The following is a 22,834-nucleotide window of genomic DNA, read 5'->3' as shown; positions in this document are numbered from 1 at the left end:
AGTGTGCCTATATTTCTAGTGATGCACGATGTCAAACTCCATTGTACTATGGAATAAACTGGTTAATTAGTGAAAATGTGTTACTGTGTGGAGACAAGAAAGTTGCTTATGGTGGTCAGAGCAAGGAGTTTTATCAAAGGTCATCTAGGGCATAAACATATTTAAATAATCATATTAAAACATTATTTAGAATGAGTTCTTAAGGTGGGCTTTTTTCTAGTGGCAATTGCAAACATTTTTCATCATGCAAGCACAAACATAACCTTATTTTGTTCTCCTGTTTGTGCAGAAATAAGAAGGCCCCACACAGTAAATCACTCAATGTCTTAAGCTGCCTTTGTTTCTGTGAAAACTATGTTGCTGTGGTGCTAAGCTAGCGCGATGTGCCACATCCTGGAGCTTTAGTTTGTTTTTTTTTTTTCTCTGGCTGACAGACCTGCAGGTTCATAAGCTTGCACTCTAGTTCTTCTAGAAGGAAATGTGTTGCTTGGAAATGGATTATTTTTATTTGTGTTAATTCTTGCTTTAACAATTAATGGTGATCTCACTTTGGAGTGCATTCTGTTACTTGGATGAGGAGTATATTGTCTGGTTTTTGCTTCATTTTGTTTTCTGGTAACATTTTTGTTGTAATGCCATCAGAATTTCCTTTTCAAAAAAGACCCGTTCAGGAAGAGCTGCTCAGATACCTGTAATCACTGCCTGTAGTGTTTAGATGGGTCAAAACAATCCCATATCGGGTTTCCCACTTCTAAGAGGAAAGGGATACTTGTGTGTGTCAGAATAGCTCTTCCAGGATGTCCTAGAGGCTGCGGCAATGGGTGGGGCATGCACAGCTACGCTGGTCTGGTTCAAGGCGCAACCTCCTTTCCCGAGTTCTGCAAATACAGCCCAGGGCTGTTGCTGCTGGTCACTGTAAAAAGGCTTTCAGACTGCAAACAGTTTGTTTCAAGACTCAAATTGAGACAATTATTGATATAATTACTCATAATTAGATAATGAATTAATGACATCAGATAATAGACTTATTTACAGTACCATAAAACTGAGAACTGTCAGTATTCATAGGACAGATTTTCCCCTCATATGAAACTGAAAGTTTGTCTTTGAAGACTCCATCATCTCTGGATCAAGACTATGGGTTGTGCCTAACTAATGTATCTAAGCAGCTTTTTTCCAGAGCAGGTTAGGCTGGGGGTTTTCCTTTTATAATGATTTTCCTGATGAAAAAATGTGCCTTTTCACAGAAATAAAGTTCTCCAAGAGAAAACTGAAATTCTGCCTTAAAAAAAAATAAAACAGTTTCCTGCCAGGAAAACTGAACAGATGGAGTCCCACTACCTGTCTGGAAGGCTCCTGTCAGTCTCACTGTGCAATAAGGAATAAGCTTGACAAGGTGCTCGGCTAGAAAAATGTCCCTGGTTCGAGTATGCCCAAATGGAACACGTTCAAAGTTTCTTTTCTCCCATTTGTTTGAGATCTTTATTTCTCTCCACCCATCAGAAACTCCATTTTCTGGTCAGCTCCATCCTTGAACCCTCGCTCCAGTTCTGGCAATGAGCTTCTCTGTGATGCAGGTCGTCCTGCTTTGCTTTGCTCCTCCAAAGAGAGGTGAACAGCTGTGGCCTCCAGAGCATCATTACTGGTGTCAGCAACATATTTCCAGGCTGAAGAGTCAGAAAAGCTAAAACGTAATACTGGTGACCATGGTGTCTCCTCTGGAAGAGCTACCCAAGCCGAACCCTTCCTGCAGCCTAGGCTAGTCCTGCTGTCCCAGCTCCACTCCAATGTACAGCAGATGGTTTTCAGCTGCCACTTCGCTGCAGGGCAGTCCCACAGCTTGATTCATCCCTTAGAGAGCTAGTACCTCCCCTTTTTACTTTTGTGTCAGCCTATACGCTTGATCCTGGGCAGCCTGATAAGGAGTTTCTTGTAACAGTTATTGAGCCCATGCCTAATAATTTGTCTGAATGTACTGCATCCCTGCCTGGACCCGCTGCCGGGGTGCAGGCTGATGAAATGGAGCACTCCAGGTGCTGCTGGGCAATTGCTTCAATTAAAGAGGGGGGGCTAAGGATCTGAACATGTGTTGCAACTGTTTGCATGTTTTGCCTGTTGGATTGTCTGCCAAAATCATTACGTAGCCCTTGGATTTTCTGCTGGAGGCTAAAAGGTCTGAACAAATAAATAAATTACAAAATAAATATCAACACAGAAAAGGGAGCAAGCGCTTTCTTCCCAATGAGTGGCTGGGAGGGAGCCCAATCCTCAGTTCCTAGAGTAAGTATGGTACCGGAGTGGCTAATATACTGCCCCAAAATTCAATTGTCTTGCACAGACCAAGGGAGTACCTTGCCTCATATAGCCTGGGGAAGAATCTTCCCTTGATTTGCAGCACATTAGGATAGCACAGCTGACAAAGCAGGCCCTTAAACAAGAAACACTGTCTCAGAGATCAGAAGAGAAATTGTGGCTCATGAGATCTGCGTTCAGCTTCAGTTTCACTTGGCCATATTTGTGTGAGAGCAAAATGCGGTTTGAGAAGTTCAAAATGCCCTGTGAAAACACACAGCTGTTCCCTTCATTTAGAAGTGAAAGACAGCTCGAAAAAAACTGCTGTAATTCTAGCAGTCGCGCTCTGCCTCTCTCAATGAGTTGCAGCTGGCCAGGCACTCGAATTTCCTGCAAAACTCTGCTCTGAACCCAGGCCCACGGGGCAGCGCGGCATGAAGGGATTGCCATAGTAACCGTTCTTTGTGTCTTGAAAAACTGACGGACTGTTTTCAGGGGAAATTACATAGAAATGTGACATTTGCTGTCTTCGATAAAAATAACACTCGCTTGATGAATCAAAGTTGCAGGAGACTCAGGAAGGTTGGTATTCTTGTTTGGATTTGAAAGTTTCTGGGTATGATTTAGTCCATAGTTCTTTAGAATAGTTTTTCATTTGTAATCACTAAAGCTAACAGCTGATCGTTGAATCTGTATCTTAACATAGTTTTTGCTTCTATTCAGAGCACAGATTCATGATCTCCACATTGATTCATTCTTCCCCATTCATATTTTTCTGGTGTAAGATTTCCATGGCTTGAAGCCACAGAAATATGAGTAGTATATACCACAAAGCTGTCGAAGGAAGTAGTACTATTAAAAAATCTAATTGGATCTGACTTTATTTCATTTTGCTGAACTTAAGCCATAAAAGAATGTGTAAAGCGCTCAGCCTGGCTTGGAGGAAGGTCATAACTGTAATGCTGAGCATGGGACAGCTCATCTGTCTGTGAGGCAGTCCTTCAAGCTTTACATTTGGAAAGAATACAGAGGGGTGTTCAACTTCTTAACATCTAATCTTTATGACAATTTCATATCTATTATCAAGCGCATCTGATCAAGGCTTTGCAGAAACTACCAGCAGTGGGTCTGCAATTAGAAACTTTCAAGCTTTTCTGATTTCATGTAGAGAAACCATACCAAATGGAGTGATAGTTCTCAAGTTCCAATACACTTCTCATGCTCTGAGCCTTTCATTGTATTAGAGGATTGAAAGGCAAAAGGATTCAGGGTCACCAGCCATAAAATAAGCCTTGCAATATTACCATAGAATTATTCCTGCAATTTGGCCCTAACTTCTGGCTGAACTACATTCCATTTATTTTTTATTAAAAAAAGACCTTCAAACTAGACTGTCTGCTTGAGGATTTGAAACCATTTGAGTAGCTTTCTTGGCACCAACTATGTCTTAAATCAACAGCAAGATTTCTGAAGGTTCTGCAAGACCAACATCTCAAACAGAAACCTGAGGGTTTAATTATTCATTCCCATGTGTAAGTCTGCTAGAAAACATGTGCAAAAATTAGTAGCTAGCATGGTTAACCAATATTTACTGTAATATCATACTTCCATACTATGGGTGTTGAGTGTAGGAGAACTCTTAGTGGAATCAGAGATATTTGGAAAAGAAATTTGAATGGAGAGCAAAGATAAATAAACCTTGGCTGTTTTTCTAGAGATGGTAGGTTTGATTCTTTGCATAGAGAGAACTTTACGGTGATGGCTTCAGAACAGAGAAAAGTCTTTGCTGAAATTCTGAAAGGAAGCATGCCAAAAATTCACAATGACAATGTTCAGACAAGTTTCTGTGCCAGTAATTTGCTGGGTTGTGTTAGAAAGATGTGCTCTGTGAGACAGAAGATCAGAGAAACTGTGGCAAATTGATAAAAAAAGCACAAGGGTTGCTGGGTTTCTAAACTTTAAGAATCATAGTAACAAAAGTAGAAATAATAAAGCAACTCCTAGCTTGACAACAACTGGCAATCTGGTATCAATGTATTAAAGAGGGCCACAAAAATGATCAGAGGGATGGAGCACCTCTGCTGTGAGGAAAGGCTGAAAGAGCTGGGATTGTTCAGCCTGGAGAAGAAAAGGCTGCGGGGAGACCTTATTGCAGCCTTTCAATACTTAAAGGGGGCTTATAAGAAAGATGGGGACAGACATTTTAGCAGGGCCAGTAGCGATAAGACAAGGGGTAATGGTTTTAAACTAAAAGAGGGTAGATTCAGACTGGATATAAGGGAGAAATTTTTTACAATGAGGGTGGTGGAACACTGAAACAGGTTGCCCAGAGAGGTGGTAGATGCCCCATCCTTGGAAACATTCAAGGCCAGGCTGGATGGGGCTCTGAGCAACCTGATCTAGTTGTAGATGTGCCTGCCAATTGCAGGGGGGGTTGGACTAGATGACCTTTAAAGGTCCTTTCCATCCCAAAGCATTCTATGATTCTATGATCATAAGTCAAAGGCAATTTAGCTAAAATGTCTCATTTTTACCAGTTTTGCAAAAAGTATACACCTCACCCCTGAAAAATGACACGGAGCATTGGAATATTTAGTGAGGAACATAGACGCGTATTCAGCATGATTTACTGGATTTGAAAGAAGTCACAAAACTAGGATTTGAAAGACCCTTTAAACCTGTTTGGAGACAACTCATGTAAAAAGGCTTAAAAGCTCTAAGCATCTACTGCCAGCCCAGCAAAACCTGTATTAAGTGTTTTCATTTAAATGTGAGTATAAGACTAACTTCAGATTTCAAGATTTAAATACAGGAATATTTGCTTAGCATTTTATTTGTTTGGGGTTTTTTTTTGAGTGGTGATGTTTTAAGAGTGGGATGGAGGATTTCTCATCTGTGTTTGGGGAACAGAAAGGTTTTCAGGCTGGCAGTATTCGCCAATACACTGACTGTCAAAATACCATCATGTAGAATATGACTAGGAGATCAAACATAAAGTGTTTCTATGTATAAAAGTTCAGAAAGCATGACTCAGTCCACTTCTCCTCCAAAGCAGGACACTAGCATAAGATCATGAAACAATAAATAAACACATGTGAAGTTTGCCTTGTGGTTTTTGAGGATTTACTTTACTTTTTCAGTTTGTCCTCACTACTCTGGGAGGCCCTGGTGATGCTGACTGCTTGGTTTTCTCCATCACAAGTTCAGTCAGTCCTGAAATCACCTGAATGCAGTCTTAAAGAAATGAAGATGTAAACAGAGTTGTCACCGAGGGGTTTGGAGGCACTGAGCGTGTTAGACGCACAGTCAAATCGGATCCGTGACATCCCCTTTTTCTTTCTATTCCAGTTCATTGCCATTTGCCCTTTATCTTCTTCCCCAGCAACCCCCAATACACACCAAAACAGAAACAGCAAAACCTTCCTACTGTACACAGTGTACAGCCACGTTTAAAGACATATTGCAGTTATATTTGCTCATTGTTTCATCCAAATCTTTCTGTGCTTCACAGAGCTCATATTGCTGTGCAAAGGTGGCTAGTGCAAGAAGTCTCACAGCTTTTTCTTTGACATCGTATACAAAACATCAAGAATTAGGGAGCTGCTTTTTACTCACTGGGATACTTTTTGTTTCATTTCAGCTCTATGATGGGCCTGATGTTCAATCCAACCTGATAGGCACTTTCTGTGGACAGTCTCTTCCACTGGCAGGGAGCACTACAGGGACCAGCCTTCATGTGGTGTTTTATTCTGACGGACTGAACACTAGAAGTGGGTTCCAGATGCTGTGGCATGTTAATGGTAAGTTAACCAGGTTTCCTCTGGGAAGGTATGTTTCCTTCTTCCCTGTATGTGTAATGGAGTCCCAGGTTGCACCACCCTATGTCGGCTAAGTAGAAATAACCCATTACAGCTCTAAAAACATTGCGTTTTCTCATAATTCCTCAAATATTTTCCCAGTGGACGTTTTTGCACATGCATACCTTCGAAGATCATCTGATCAGAGACTGAGAGCTATTAGTGAAATATGCTTTCGTTGGCAGGAACAGGCACAGGGATGAGGGGCATCTGCAGAATTTCTGTACTGAACAGGAGATATATGCTATTAGAGGGAAACCATGGGTGACTTGGGCTTTAACGGGAAACACTCAGCCCTCAGTTTGCCCCATTCCTATAGGCTTGCGTTTTCTGTGCAGGTTTCTCTCTAGTTTTATTTAATGGTGATTGTTTTCTTGGGTAGTGTGCTCACTTCCAGCTGCCCCCACCCCCCTGCTCTGCACGAAAGGACATTGGCCAGGATGTGCTTTGGGTGTTTTTTCTCTTGTTCTTGTATGTCACGAAGGCTGTCACAGGCCTCATTAAATAGACAAGCATGCACACCAATTATAAACAAATCTATAAACGATATTTGCAGTTTCTTCATAAGCGAGGCTGCAAATGCAACTTTTTCATTCTGCTTATTTAACAGCAATATTGGACTGTAACAAGATTAAATTGTTTGCCATTGTACATCCCATCAAAGAGGATCCAACCTTGAAAATAATTAAATCACTACAGTTGCCCTGTCTGTCTAATCAGTTCACACCATTCAGCTTGGACAGCATTGTAAAGCAGATGAAATCAGCTGCAGAGGCCCCACTGTGGGTTGCTGAGGTGTATGGCATGCTATATATTGTTTGAATAGGAGCTCCTCTGCGCTACCACAGACTGCTGGCGTTTGCGGGCTCCCAAAGGGCGCTCGTCGACTAGACAGTGGTGTTATGCATTCAGCGGAGGTCAAGGATCATTTCTGGGCAAAGGAGGGACGTATGCGGGAGGAGTGAGATGTGTGGCAGGAGCCAGCAGGGGAAATGCTGCAGCACAAAGGTACGTTCTTGTGCTTCGAGGTGATGTCATTCTGGGACTGCACAAAAGAAGAAAAAGTGGAGGCTTTTATGCACAGCCAAATGACATCAGCTCCATAGAGTAGCCATGGTGCTGGGTTAACTTGCTTTTCTAAAGCGCTCAAAGCTTTCCAGAATCTGCCTGCGTGGTAAGCACTCTTGCGCTTTCCCTACACGTCCCGCCCTCCCCCAAGCATTTCCCGGACTCTCCAGCCCTCTCCCACCCCCCCGCACTCCTTTTTTGCACTGACACATTCACTTCTGTGTCAGCCAGCACTGCCCCTCTGTTAGTTCCTGGACACTAAACTGTAGCCTAACGCTGCACAGGGCCCAGACTACTAAAATGAGGCTGTGTCTGAGCAGCAGAGCAGGATCTGTGTGTTCAGATAGGGCTGGCTCCTATGGAATGTCATTGCTGGCTTTGAACGTCACAGCTGCGACTACTGACAGCCTGTAATATGAGTGCAAATTCCTCCAGAGCTCACCACAGTCATCTTCTTTTTGTTCAATGCAGGCACTTCCTTTTTTTCTCGCTTGTTATCATGCACAAATATGGGTATTCCTCTTACCCTTGGTGGCTACGTTGTCTGGGCATATACCGTTGCTCTCGACTGGGTAAAATTAGATGTGTTCCTGTGGTCAGGGTGCTATATTTGCTTCTCCCTTCTGAAAATCTTTCAAATGCACAAAAAAAACTCCGTGGAGAAAGTCCCTTAGTCTAGGGGAACTTATCAGGAGATGCAGCTTTGAGTTGGGTATTTCAGAATGAAGCATTCAGGTCTCCTCTTCCCTGAGGGCAAATCCCTAAAAGGGGGATCCTAAATCCTAAACCTGGATCTGGTAACATCTCACCTGGCAAGAAAATAACAAGGCTATATATATTGCTGAAAGAAGAGCTTTTACTTCTGCTCAGGTGACAAATGTATGCTCTGGAGTTGAAGCTGCTGTGAACTATTTCTCAGGCTATCCATGTGCTCATTAACTGGCAGTTGTGAAGCATCTATGAGATATATATCAAGGACATTCACATGCTTTGGTGGTAAAAGACAGCAGCACTTGTATTTGCCACCATGTGCCTGATACAGTTCATTTCAGACACTCTTTCCAGCAGCTTTGCTTGCAGTTATGAGATGATCACAAAAAGCCAAAAGCTTACCTCATTGATAACTGGTGTGAAGAGCTCCTGCTGCCATGCACAACACAAATTTGAAGTGTTTTGAGTTGAAACATTTGCATCTGATCTTTCCAGTTGCTGTGCCACTGCTTTTCAGTTGCCGAGTTGTTAATCTGGGTTGCTGAAGGAAACCCAGTGTTTAGGCTTTCCCAAAGGCAGAATTAGTAACTGATCTTAGGAGAATGCTGTTATTTATGCTTAAAAACGTCCTATATAATTCTAACTTGGATGTAAAGCTGTAGTACAAAGAATTCAATTTAAAAGTGGTTTTGGTTCTGAAATAACACTGTTCATCTAAGGAGTTTTCATTGATGAGGCTGGATTTGGAATTGATTTGGCTAAATCACTAATGTTTTATTCTGCAGCCAAGGCCTCAAGAGGCTTATTCAACAGAGGAAAGCTTGAATTTGCAAAGTGCTCATTCCACTTCTGCTGTTTATTAGGACACTTCATACAGGCAGATATATTTTGGGTCATATTTTGACCCTTTGAGAAAGACTAAACTCTTGGTAACAGTCTGGATGTTGCAAAGATGGCACGCCAACTGAATTGCTTTCCTTAAAAAAAAAAAAAATCAGAAGGCCAAAAGGCCAAAGGTCTCTCAGTGCAAAATTACACCAGTGACAACTGTCACTATCTGAGAAGACACGTATTTCCTAGACCCGTCACTTACCTTATTAAGCAATGTACATGTAGGAGCTGACTGCTTTATATATACATCTGCATTTCATTGGAAGTTTACTCATTAGGCTGCTTGATTGTCAGTAGAGCTTATAAATTCAACTGGCTCTTCTCAGCATAGTCAAAATTTGTGCCCGGTATTCTGTTTTCTGTGACAGATTAATTCCCCCTTTAAAAAAGAAGAAAAGCACACTATTGAGAAAAGAATCATGTAGCCCCTAAGTATTGTATTTCTCTTTTCCTTCACTATCATCTTCCTTCTGTTGAATTTCCCTAAGAAACAATTGATGGACAGGGTGTGGAGAAAGCCACTTCATTCATGAGAAGACAAGTTTTCATTACTCTGGGTCTGTATTTTCAGAAGATGAAAACTATTAAAAGGCATACAATAACTGAAGACTGGGGTTTTCAGTATATGTGTCAGGTAAAATGTGAAATAGTTTGTTAGTTCTTCAGGGAAGCATAACAGAAACAGAGATTAGATTAGGATGCAGAAGACATTTGCCAGGCATCCGTTAGGATTGCTGGAGAGAATATTGCATTGCAGGTCAATGAGGGAGCTGAGGCGCAGATTTCCGAAGCCTGAATCATAACTCTGTTGTTGATTTCTTGTGCAGCCTGTGACAAATTGCCATTTGTTCAGTTTTCAAAAATGACTATTCCTTTTCAGTATCTTTCTGTCACATTAAGTCTAAGAATGCACAGGGTCTGATCTTTTGAAATCCTGAGCATTTGTTTTGAGTTGCGGGTGCTACCATGTTCAGAGCTGCCTTTTTGTATTGCAGTCTGGCTATTAAAAACATAGATATGTTCTCTATGAGAGCTAAGGATGAATTAACTTCTGTTTCTTCAGCAAGCTGGACCTTCCCCCACCCCCCGAACTAATATATAAGAATAAGGGCCAAAATTTTCTGAAGGTGCTTGCTGCTAAATAGTTCAATCAATGTCTGAAAGCTAGAAAATGGCTTTTTTTTTTTTTTTTTTTCAAACACTGAACACTGGCAGCTGATATGGGAACTGCGGCCATTCAGTATCTTGGAGGATTCACCTCCTGTTTAAATGCCTAAACTTGCCTTTAGGTCTCTGGGTCCCAGTAGCCTATCTTTATTTATTATCCATCTTACTGATTTCAGATTGGAACATGTTGAAGAAAATAACAGAATTCAGGAGACTGATAAAACAATAATAATCAAAGCTACAGAAGTGATTAACAACTCAGAAAAAAAGAAAAAAAAAACAGTTTCTCACTTGAATATTTTTTCTCACTTGAATTTTTACTCTCTTGCATAAAACTCTCATTACAAAAAATATCCCACTTGCTCCATTGGATAATATTCTATGAACTAAACCTACTCAAGAGAGCAAAAGATTTCAGAATCAAATCCAAGTTATACTTCATGCAAGTATTAGTGTAGTACAGGCAAATGTTCATACTACATGCTCCTTGCAGCTAGAGTCAGTTAACGTTTACTGAAATATTTCACCATGAGCACAACAAATGGAACAACTCTGAATCCTTTCATTTGCCTAACTCTGATTTTACAGGAACAGTGCCAGTTCACTTTAAACTTTATGGAAGGGATTTTTCTAGCATGTGGCTAAAACATACCCATGAATAAATCTGAAACCTTGCAAATAATAGAGGTTTCCACAGATTACTACTTCTCTATTCAGCTATAATTATTTATGAGAATAGGGATTCTTCTTTGGTTAATGAATACCATCTGCTAACCAGATAGGCAGTAATATGGAAAGACATCTATAAATTATCCCTTGCACCATCTTCAGTGACTACTTAGATTTTAGCCAGAGGAAAGCAAAGACACCAAATATATGTTTCCTGAGCTTTCTATTTGTTGTCTGATTTCCTAGCAACTAACACCAGGTTAGGTAGTTGTTTTAAGCATTTTTCAAGGGAATTCCAGGACCTTTACACGACTAAAAGAGTATCTCCCCTCCCTTTTTTTCCCCTCAGTTTAACCGCAAGGCTGAAGTTTCCAAAATGACTGCAAGGAGGTCTGCACAAACTGAGCATATGCCGTATGCAGTTCAGCTGCAAGAAACTTTTCCACAGTGCAGCTGTCTGTATAGCTGTCCACATACAGCAAGACTGTGTATTTCTGTGCTAAGAAAAACTTTTAAAGATATTTCACTAGGAACAGAATGGTTTCAGCTTATTTCACTATTATTTCAGTGAGAGCTGAAGTCATGCAGCAATTTATAGGTTCTGCTTCCTCATTTTTATTTACCCCTAAAGATCAAATCTTTTTTACTTTGTTGCCATAAACAGCACAAATTCCATTTATTTGAATAGAAGCAAACTCTAATCTGATGTTTGCAGTCAAATGTAAACATTGGGAGAAGGTTTGTATTCATTTAATGGTGATGCCAGAGATGGAAGAAGTTTAATTAGCTGAGATGATTACATCATCATTTAAACTTTTCCTATTTCAATATCTTAATAAAGTAGGCAGGCTACTTTTGTATGGAAATTACATTCCAGGTTAAATCAAAATGTATTTCTTAGCTTGCTCAAAAAATAGGAAAAGGATACGGTACATACAAATGCATGCTTCAAAAAAACAGGACTGGCATTTCTCCTGAAGTTTTCCTTTCAAATGCAAAATCCATATATATATTCACATATATTCATCTATGTATGTAAATAAATCTGCATCTACATCTTCAGCCTGAACAGCATTCATATGAATGTAATTTGTTTGATATCTATTCTGCTTATTTTAAGTATCTGCCAAGGCAGATTTCAAAGCCTAGTATAAGCATCTTAAGTGAGGGAATCTGTTCATAGGTAACACACAAATAATATGAAAAATACTTGCAGTTTAGTTTTCCTTGATGGTTTGTATCTGTGATCCAGTCAAAGAAAGGGATAATGCTACAAGAATTTTGTGGCTAATGAAAATGGGGAAGACACTGAGTGAATCAGGGATCAAATTCTAAGTTCGCCTTTTTAAAATATTCAAGACAAAAAGTTTGTGACTAGTAAGGACCCATAATGTTCCAGGAACTGAAATACAAGCTGCAAAGTTGGTGAATCAAAGTTTGCTTCTCATTTTGAAACAGTATTCCTGGATAATTCTTTCTTTTCATTCTGAGGCTGGGCAGATCTTTCATATACAAAGTTGGTAAGCATTTAAAAAAGTTTTTCTATCATTATTTGAGTTTTTCTCAATTTAGTGTTCCATAGATGTAGCAGATGAGTTTAAAGGCAGGAACATTTGTTTTGATCTCTTAACTATGTCTGTAAATATTTTGTTCAAATCATCTAGCACCTACATTTTCAAAAAAGCACAACAGAACTGATGTTTACCTCATCCATTTAAGAGCAGAAACATAATATATGGACTTTCTGCCAGTTGGCCAGAGAGTTCAGAGATTATGTTTCTGCTGTCATACGGGGGTTTCTGCTTCCATATGCAGGTCAGTCAAAACAGTTCAGGTGTGAAGTTCACATATTTGCAAAGATCAGTGAGTTCTTTTTTCAGCTATTAGGCAGTAAATACTTAGGCATAAACTCAAGCATTTCCGATCTGTTTGCAAACAATTAAATGATTGGCAACATTAGTTCAGCACATTCATTATAAGAAATGAATCACAGAGATCTAAACTCTACCTCCATTTTACTGGAGCACTTAAAAAGAATCACTTCTCTTTTAACAAAAAGCCTTTTCTGGGAACATTTGTAGTTGGAAGAAAAGAAATGGCACATTAACAGCAGTTTGACGTTCTTATTCATGTGCTTCACATACCTCGTCCAGAGAACATCGATTGAGCTCAGAGAAAATATAAACCACTCTGGAGAGGGAGGGCGAGCAATCTGAATGCTACCTGCAAGGATTGCCCAGAAAAAAAGATCTGTGCCTCAAAGCGCAGCACACAAGCTTTCCACTCATTCGAGCCATTTCGGGCTTAAATAAAAACCATGTCTTTGTGGCTATCAGGAAACTCTTAGTAGGAGAAGCTGAGTCATAACTGCCTGTTTAGTTTTAAAATGTTCCCAGCTTTCTTCAGGCTGAGATAAATAGCATTTGGCTTTGTTCTCGCCTGCTGAAACTCCCCTGCCTCCCCATTCCCACCCCCTCAGGAGCCCAGCCATCAAGTCTGCCTCTTGAGAAATCTTTCTCTTTCCCAAGCCAGCGAGGCGGCTTTCCCCTCCTGAAGTCTGTCCTCAGCGGCCCCGTCATTCCTGCTGCCAAGGGAAAAGAAAGGGAGTAACTCACCCTGCAAATTCAGCTGTAAGGCTCCCTCCCTGCCGACACGTTTTTCTTCTCCAGTTGTAAAAACCCAACGACCTGGTTTCTCTTTGAGGAAAATTAGGCCATCTTCTGATGGCACTGGGGAAAAAATGGAGTGGTGGGTTACACTGAAGCTTTCTTCCTCTCTGTCTCCCTGCTGAAATGTTCATGGATATCAAAGTTTCAGGGGCTTAACGTTTACCCACTTTGCAGAAGTGCACTACCTTTTTCTCTTGTGTTTCTCTCTCCAGAGGGACTGAAGGCAGTATTGGTTTCAAATACACGTGAAAGCTTCTTTTACTCTTTGATAAATCCGGTAGCTTGACAATGTAGCTTTGTGGCTGCGGGGCAAACCACCTCAGGGTTACAGAGCATCGTGTGCAGCAAGGCAGGGAAAAAGGGAGAACTAAGCCCGTGCCAATTCACCTGTGAGGTCAGCCTCAGCTACCTAAAGGCTTTCCTGGGTTATAGCTAACTATTGTTCAGCTCTGGGAATTCTTGTGTTTAAAAGTGGTTTTCCAGTGAGTACTGGGTGATGACTGACAGAGATCTGTGTTACATTGCTGGCATGGCTGGAGAAGTCTTCCTCACGTCTGCATTTAGATGGCTCTTTTTTAGTTTAAAATAGCTTCTTATTGCCTCGCTCCCTTTCAGACCTGCTGCTCTTTCCTCTCATAGATTTGTATTTTGCGGTCCTAGAAGTCAACTGTGACAAAGCCAAACACAAGTTTTCAGTGAGGAGCTGAAAGACCTCATGGTAGAGATGATGGCAAATGCTTCTGGGGCTCAGCAGCTGCCCTTCAATAACCACAAGTTTGTCACAGAAGGTGTTGAGGAAAGTATTTACATTTAATTAAAGATCTTGATTTATAGCTTCCTGAAGAAACAAAAAAATGTTAAGCAGAGCAAGGGCTGAAGATACCTTGTTCAAGTTGCAAATTATGCATAGACTTAGTAGAGATTAGGGGAGTTTTACACATCTGTGTGGATTAGTTGAGCAGGTCAGAGGGGTAGTTTATTTGATTTATGTTAAAAAATATCTCCTATAACTAAAAGTTCTGATACAGATGCTGTTTATCACTTCTGACATACCTCAGTATTTGCCTCGGGAAATATAGAGTTCATGGTTTGTTAGGTGGTTTTATTAAGTATTTTGGGGCTTTTTTGCTATGTGACAGAACCTTCCCTCTGGAGATGAAGCTGAAGAGATTGATGGAGTGTGGGCTTTGCTTACAAAGCTCGAGTGACCCCATAAAAGCTGTGTAAGCAAAACATTAGCTAGTGCCTAAATGAAGCACTTGGGGGCTTGTAATGTAGAGAGGAAAAAAAATGCTGCTGCAAGGCAGAGCGATACACATGTAATATCAGATCAAACACACAAATCCCTTGCTTTCTGCATGGGACAGATATGCAGCCACCCTGCTGGCTTCTCTAAAGGTGAGGTTTCACCATGAATGTAGCTGATCTAAATCTGCCCTGATGCTGGGAAGGGCTGTTTTGCCTTCCCACCCTTCTGACACCTGCACCTGGGACTGGGTCAGGGAGAGCGTCTTCCCAGGAACTGAACAAAAGGAGGCGAGTGCAGCAGTTGCCACATCTCCATAAAGCAATGATAAAACTGCAGTCTCAGGTGTCCAGCTGCTTTGTGCTGTCAAATCAGGGCCTGCATTTGATCCATTGTTTTGCATCTTTTTTTTTTTTTTTAAATCTAGCTCATAATATGCAAGAATTTAATCACCCAAGGGGCTGGAGAGTGAGGTTAGGACAATAATTTCTTATCTGAAAAGAACATACATCACTTTTCAAACATGGCATGTCTTACAATTGCACAGTTACAATTCAATGAAAAAGAACATTAAACGCACCAAATGTCAGAAAGCCAGTTTATGCACTGTGACTTGGCAGCTTGTAATCATGCTCAGTGGTCTGAGGGAAATTGCATTGTCTTTAATTTTATGATTTCTAAAGCAGTGGGAAATGGCATTTTTACAACAATAGGAAGACCTCCCCGTGATAACTTAGTTTATGTATTAGTTGAGGTCAGTAACAGCTGAGGATGGACCTGATTCAGCTTTCTAGAACTGATCAAAGTTAGAGGCCAATACAAAAAATGTCACATTTTTTGCTCTGTGTCTCAGTTTCTTCAGCTGTCAAAGCAGATGCTGAGGTATGGTGAGAAACATGCCAAAACAGGAGGCAAAATGCTTACGGCACAGGCAGTGCCAGCAGGTCCAGCCTGCTGTCCCTGAGTTTCTCTTCCCTGCTAGACCTTGGTTCCCTGTGATAGAGCAGACCCTCAAGGCCAGTGTACACGTTTGTGCACGAAATGGGTGCTAATGCCTGTCCTTGTTGCAGAGCTGTTGGTGAGTTTTTCCAGAGCCCCTCACTGATGGCTGCTTTGCTGTATTGTCAGGTTGTGGAGGAGAACTCTCTGGCCCTTCTGGTTCATTTCACAGCCCTGGCTACCCCAACAGATACCCAAACAATAGGGAATGCATCTGGTACATTCACACGGCGCCTGGTAGCAGCATTCAACTCACCATTCAGGAATTCGACATTGAATATCACCCAAACTGCAGCTACGATGTTTTGGAGGTAAGAGCATTAGATTTACTCCTCAAAAATACACAAGTTACGTGCTTTTCTGTCTGGAGCAGATAATCCGAAGAACTGCAGGAGCAGAACAAACAATTCTACTGCAATTTCCCATTTCTGCTGTGGTTACAGTTACATTCCACAGATGTTGGCACAGAAGCCACAATGCTCTTATTATTTTTTTGCTTTTATGCCTTTGGTGTCTGTATACCTTAATCAATAATGATGCTAGGCACTGTATACTTCCTAACAAGAGGCAAAACTGCTTTGAAAAACTCAGTCTTAAAAAGTCCACCTTTTACAAAGAACTAAGTGTAGTGTGCTGTACCATGGCGATAAAATTTCCCGATGTAAAGGAAGATAATGGATCACTGGGGGGATAACTAAGGTGAGACCTTGTGTAGGACCTTCCAAGGAAGTGGGGAAGTTTATAACCCTGAGTGCTGAAAACTGTGAAGAATCTTTGTACTCAGAAAAAAGAATAAAAGAAGAGGCAGTGTCCTAGTCAGCTTAGGGTGATGGAACAAGGAGAAAAGGCACCTCTCTAAGGGCTTCCTGACCTTTAAGAGACCCATAAGACTGGATGGTCCTGTTATATACAACATCTTTGTGCTCATGTTGCATGCCAGGTGACCAGTCCCAGCTAACAGATTTGAATAGCCTTCCAGTGCAGGAAGAAGGATAGGAAATAATTTCAGGAAGAAATTCTTTAGAAGTATAGACTTTCTAGATCACTCACACTAAAGACATTTGAGATCACTAATGGAGGTACAGTTGTTGGGTCTTTTAATGTTAATACATGGGTGACAACTGAATGTTTTTGTAATGAACCTGAAAGATTGATTAAGAGACCTTGTACCACTCCACCGGGATCTTGCTTCTCCTCTTCTCCTGGGTAATGTGATGTGTGACTGGCATACAGCTAGACAGCTTTCTGTCCAGCACCTACACATACTCACTGCTGCCTAGTCTCACCTTTGTAACTTTGATTTCTGCAGCCTATGGTCGTTAGTGCATACTCATCAGCAATATTCCTGGAAGACTTAACCTACAGCCCAAAGCAGGTCCTAAATATACAGTTGCCAGATAGGTGATTGCTTAGCAGTTGTAGAAGAGATGTATAACTTAACTCCAGCTTTCTGACTCTGAAACAGGCTTCCCCAGCTTAACAATGAAGTGGAAGTCTTGACCAAATGGACACTGTGCTTTGAGTATCTCATTGATTTCGGGACTTATGTAGGATCTGGGTGTAAGGAAGCTGTTCCATGAATTCTCCATCAGTAGCATTGGCAAGTATGACTGTATGTCACATTGCTGACACCAGTGCCTGTGAGTAGGTGACCTGTGTTGGCTGGTTTGGGTATTGATGAAGTCTGTCATGTTGCAGCTTCATTGCTGTTTGTGCCTAAAATGACTAGGTTGAAGTTAATCTGCCTGTAAGCTTCAGTTATGCCTTTGTTGCCCAGAGGAATCCATTAAACAGCCACAAAATCTAAGTCTGCTGTGGTTGACCATTTCTTGAATAGTCCAAGGACAATGCCTACCTCTGCAGGTGGTCACCCAGGAGCTATCACGATCCAGTAAGAGTACAGATGGCTGGCAACCATTTGCTTGACAACTTTTTGACTGGGGAGGGGCTGGCCTAAAACCAATGAGTGGGTTGCCGGAGACAAATTGCTTAAAGAAGTTGTTTAAGAGGCTTGCTGGTATGTGTCGCTGAACAAGGTACTCATCTTACGTTTTGGGTTTTCTTTCTTTACCATTTCAAACTTAGTTGCTATGCTTTACTTCTTTCCAACTTTACTCATTCATCAGCACAGATGCCCACCTTGCTGTTTGAACTTCCCTGCCTTCCTGCCTCAGAACTGGCATGCCTCTGAGTTACTTGTCTCCTGACTTTGGCTCATCCAGTTCCCAACACCTGTCTCTGATCTGCTGACAGATAACCTAATGTAAAACAACTTATTGGGGAAAATTAGTTCATGTCTTAGTGCAAGATCAAAGGTTCTGCCTGGCAGCAAACAGCTTCCCCTGCCAAACTGCAGGCATTTGGTGGAGCTTTATCTACCTTGCCACATACATATTTTCTTGCTTTTGTTATAAAATTACACATTCACAGCATGATTGATATAGTCTGCACAGAACAAATGATGACTCAGATTTAGTGGGGAAAAAAAAGAACATGGTTAACCATTTTCAGAGCTGCTCTTTCCTGTAATCGTCTTTCCTGTAGTTGTCTGTGTATGTCCAGGCTGAAAACCACACACACAAAATTTGAAAAGTGTTAGAAGAAAAGAGGTTCCTGGTGTGTCTTTGACACCGTGTGTTTGAGTGATCACTAAGGTTCCAAACTTCTTTCACTCTCACATTATCTTCCCAGGAGTATCCTGTCTACCAATTCTTTGGGTTTTCAAGCCTTCTTTTTCTCATAGTTATTCTCCCGATTTCACTTTTTCCTTATCTCTGACTAGTGACTTCTACCACTTCCTGTTTTCTTTCAAGTCAAATAACTTTCCAGTTTTAATAGGAAGTAAAAATCAGTACTAAAGCAGCTCTGCACCCTACTGTCCCTCCCTGTCCCATTAACTCTCTCTACTCTCTGAAATAAGAAGCTGTCTTTAGAACATTGCAATAAATTGTGTTATTTTCTGTTGCCTTTCCAAGATATATTAACTTGTAATAAAAATTCCCCAGTAATCACAAAACTTGCTCACCTGGATGCATTTAGCTTTTGCTTAGAAACACTCTCACCCCTTCGACTGGCAGAGAATTGTAGGAAAATTCTGGGAGATCTTTCCTATCACAGCACCTTTGCTGCTAACTGCATTTTGGTACTATAATTTCTTGAATATTTATCTCTTTCACCTGGTTTTGAAGCATATTTGTTCTTGTAAAATGCAGCAACTGTCTCCCTTCCCTTTCCTTTGACAATGCCTTCTAAACAAGCTGTCCCTTCCATGTCAGTATCCCAGTCCTGCCATATGTTTCACCAAGACTGTGCAATAATTGTTACGTGGCTTCTGCATGCTCAAGTGTTTGACACATTCTCCTTTAATCCTCCTCCTCCTTGTTTCTTTTATGACACTGTTGCACTCTGTCTTTCTGTCTTCCCCATCAAATTCCATTCCTTTTACAAACATCCAGAAGCAAATTTTAAGTTGGTCTTAAGGATTTTTTCTAGAAATGTTTCATGGAAATAGAAGCCATCATTTCAGACACAATGAAAGAGTTAAAAATATTTTTAAAATGGCTTCTATTGAAAATACATGCATAGAGAAAAATGACCATGCCTGCTTTGTTAAATTATGACATAGTTTCTTTAACATGGACCAGATTTTTGTAAACTATAAATATATTCTTGCACAGCAAGATGTAGCTCTGAGCTGAAAAGGAAGGAACCCTGTGAATCTATTGCACTTCCAAGTCTTTATTAGATGCTCTGGTGTTCTCATTTAAATATAAAGAAACACCAAGTATTACCATAATTCTTAATTCTCTGTCAAAGCCGGGCTCTCTCTTTGCTGGCAGTTATATCTGAAGAGGGATCAGTTTTATTCCCAGAAAAATCTGTGTCATGAGGGTGACCAACCACATAAAAACAGCTTTCTGTTGCTCATAACTCTGGAATGCTGACTGTTAACAACAAATGGAACTAACGGGGCAGAAGCAAATGATAAGAACAGATTAAAACCACGGACTTTATGGCACTGTCCTGCATCCCTGCTATGCCATCCAAAATCATTTTATCTCTGGATCAGGTGCTCTGGTCTGACTAAATGTTTTTATTTTTATTTTTATCTGTTTGCAGCTCAGACATCCTGTGACTCTTTGTGAACCACACCCTGGAATTCATTTTTTCCATCCATTCTCTTTTCCCTCTTCTTTTTTCATGTGGTAACTATTGGTTTTCCTCTATGTAGCCAAAAGTAACATTTTATTGTTTTTTGTCATGGAAACACTCTAACTTGTTTTTGTTCCAGCCCTTGTGAAAGCATCTGATTAATTGAACTGGCATAAAGGAGAAAAGAAAATACACTCCTGACTGTAAAGAGCATGCCTTTGACTGTGCTTTTTATTTTGAAACTGTGCAGAAGGCCGTTGCCGAACAGTTAACAATGTAAAGGAGACCCACAAACCTCAGATTTCCATCAATATTTCTTCCCCGTTCTTAATTATCTTCCAACAGGCCAAATCTAAGTGTTCAGCTTGGGCCAAGTTAATTTCTGAGGTAATACTGCAGAAATCAGCAGGGTTTATGTCAGAGCTGGGTTTGGTCCCCTTGCCCGTGGTGTGCAGATGGCCCCAGGGAGCACCAGGGATGATGTGAGAGGCTGGTCCATGGTGCTTATTAGATGCACATTAGAAACTCCTGCTGTTTCCTCTGCCACATAGCATCTCTGCGCTGGTTTAGATGATTAAGAGCATGTGTTCCTGCTAGATCTCATGCTGTGGCTCTGACTCAGGGACTAGACCAGAAACACATTTTAAAATTCACGTTTTGAACAGACTTCTGACAAACGCAGCTGTCATTGGGCCTCACAAGCAGCCAAGCAGTAAGATTTTGCTGAAGACACTGAGCTTCCAGCGGACAAACATGCTTCTTCCCCAGAATGGGACTGCTTCATTACAGATTCTTAATCTGAGCTGTGATTTCATCCATTCTGACTTCTCCTAAATGCCTTGAGACGATCGATTGAACAGAGGAACCATTATCCATTCAAGTCGTGCAGCCTCCCTGCAGAATGCAAAAAAGTGTCGTCTGAGTCAAAATTGAAATGTTTAAGCTATTAAGCCTGTGTAATCAGCCACTAAAACAAAATACAGCCTTCTGAACATCTAACAGCCCATGATGTTTATAAAAAAATTAATTCCTTGTTTCTTCTGGGGATGCAAGCTTCAGCTTCTGAGGTCTCACATTATCCTGGAATCACTGAATATTTTTTCCAGTTAAAAAAAAAGTTCTTTCCCTTATACTTCTAACTGCAGAGCAGTGTCAGGCACCATAAGTGGTTAGTGAGCACACGATCAATCAAATTATGTAGCAATTCACTACACTTACCCCTGGAGGTGGTGGGACTAGCTCAGCTATTTGTAAAACTTGCTCAGATATTTAGCTTGGACAGAGCCCAAACTTCTTCTGAAGTTAAAAAGTATCCGGCAGAGCTTATTAAAATACTCAGTTTCCCCTCATCTAGAAGGGATCAGAGGTAAAGGGCCATAGAAGGTTGGTTCTTATAGTACTGCCACTTTCTGAGAGAGATTCATGGATTGCTTTTTTTGACCTTTTTGATGTTTACCAAACTAATAAAATATTGGAGCAGACTTGAGATGCTACTGGTGGGAAAATCCTGATGGGATTTGTTGCCTTATCTTCCTGTTCCCTGGTTTTGTTGTTAGAACTTGCCATTCTCTAGTTTAGCTTTAGGATTTTTACATAATATTTACTGGTACAATGAGAATCTATCTATTGCTAGTTCAGTTGCTGAAAGACAATAGCACACTCTTTATTTGGTGTACCTCTTTAACAGTTTCCACTTTCGAGGTTACTGTCAAGCTGACTTTTGCAGCTGCTGTCCTACCAGGGACATACCAATGGAAGGTGAGAGACCCTTAGTATCAGGTGGCATTTCATTAGCATGCAAGAAGCCCTCAGAACAAGAAAGACATGGACCTGTTGGAGAGGGTCCAGAGGAGGGCCACAAAAATGATCAGAGGGATGGAGCACCTCTGCTGTGAGGAAAGGCTGAAAGAGCTGGGATTGTTCAGCCTGGAGAAGAAAAGGCTGCGGGGAGACCTTATTGCAGCCTTTCAATACTTAAAGGGGGCTTATAAGAAAGATGGAGACAGACTTTTTAGCAGGGCCAATAGCAATAGGACAAGGGGTAATGGTTTTAAACTAAAAGAGGGTAGATTCAGACTGGATATAAGGGAGAAATTTTTTACAATGAGGGTGGTGGAACACTGAAACAGGTTGCCCAGAGAGGTGGTAGATGCCCCATCCCTGGAAGCGTTCAAGTTCAGGTTGGACGGGGCTCTGAATAAACTGACTGAGTTGTAGATGTGCCTGCCAATTGCAGGGGGGTTGGACTAGATGACCTTTAAAGGTCCCTTCCAACCCAAACTATTCAATGATTCTAAGAAGCCAAGAAAATTCAATCACTGAAGGCACTAGGCACCAAAATCACGTCTGGTTTTGCAAATTGCACTGAGCATGTGTGTTTTCTTCAACTTTGAGAGGGAAGACTAAGGAAGGTGAGCCAGTTCCACCAGCTATAAATGGGCTCAAACTGAAATCCCACATCCCTTTTAGAAAACAAGAAACAGGATTAACAAGGCTTCAGCACTGCCATCTAATTCACTTGAATTGGTTTAAAAATGCATTATAAAGTACACAGTGCTGCTGCTGATGTTTAAGAGACTGATGGTTTTCTGGTTTATAACTGCCTGAGGCACACTCTTCTGAGTAGGAAATAATTACTCTTAAAAGTCAAAACCTGTCTTCTGTGGGAAATATGTATGATATATATCCTTGTTTCCAAAGAGTATTATTAAAATGTAGTTTACTTGACCAAAATCCCACAGTTTGGATGTTGATTCTGCCACTGCAGTCAAGAAAATTGCAATGTTTTTTGTTTTATCAGAAAGAGTGATGAAATCTAGCCCAAATTTAATAATCAGTCTTAACTGTGCCTTTGAATATAAAGGATGCAAAATATCAGCACAAGTTCCTGCAAAGAGATACAGTTTGTTTGCACAAGCACACAAAAAAAATCTGGTTTTATATCCTCACAGAAACAAGGTGCTAACCCTGGAGGGATGGGGGAAGAGGAATGTGGCAAAGTCCCAAAGCAGAAAATTCTTATTTTATGCAAGGCTGGTTTGAAATAATCTAGAATTTCATACTTGCACCAGCTGGTTCAGATACCAAGTAAACCTGCAGAGAAAATAACTGTA

The 22,834-nt window shown here is 40.9% G+C and overlaps 1 protein-coding gene across 2 annotated transcripts in view; it reads left to right on the top strand.

The window, feature by feature from the left end:
* The window catches only part of CUBN (cubilin), a 148,811-nt gene that overhangs the window by 50,436 nt on the left and 75,541 nt on the right, over nucleotides 1-22,834 (top strand). For both annotated transcript variants that reach the window (XM_087775875.1, XM_087775882.1), the window contains exons 28-29: nucleotides 5,933-6,092; nucleotides 15,699-15,880. In XM_087775875.1, the coding sequence (XP_087632001.1) occupies nucleotides 5,933-6,092; nucleotides 15,699-15,880 (342 nt within the window). The remainder of the gene's footprint in view (nucleotides 1-5,932; nucleotides 6,093-15,698; nucleotides 15,881-22,834) is intronic.

The sequence above is a fragment of the Nipponia nippon genome, unplaced genomic scaffold (assembly GCF_047370975.1).
Source record: "Nipponia nippon isolate SJK-2023a ecotype South Korea unplaced genomic scaffold, ASM4737097v1 scaffold_1, whole genome shotgun sequence".
NCBI lineage: Eukaryota > Metazoa > Chordata > Aves > Pelecaniformes > Threskiornithidae > Nipponia > Nipponia nippon.
The sequence above is the reverse complement of the archived record's forward strand: the minus strand, read 5'-3'. Positions and strand labels throughout refer to the sequence as shown.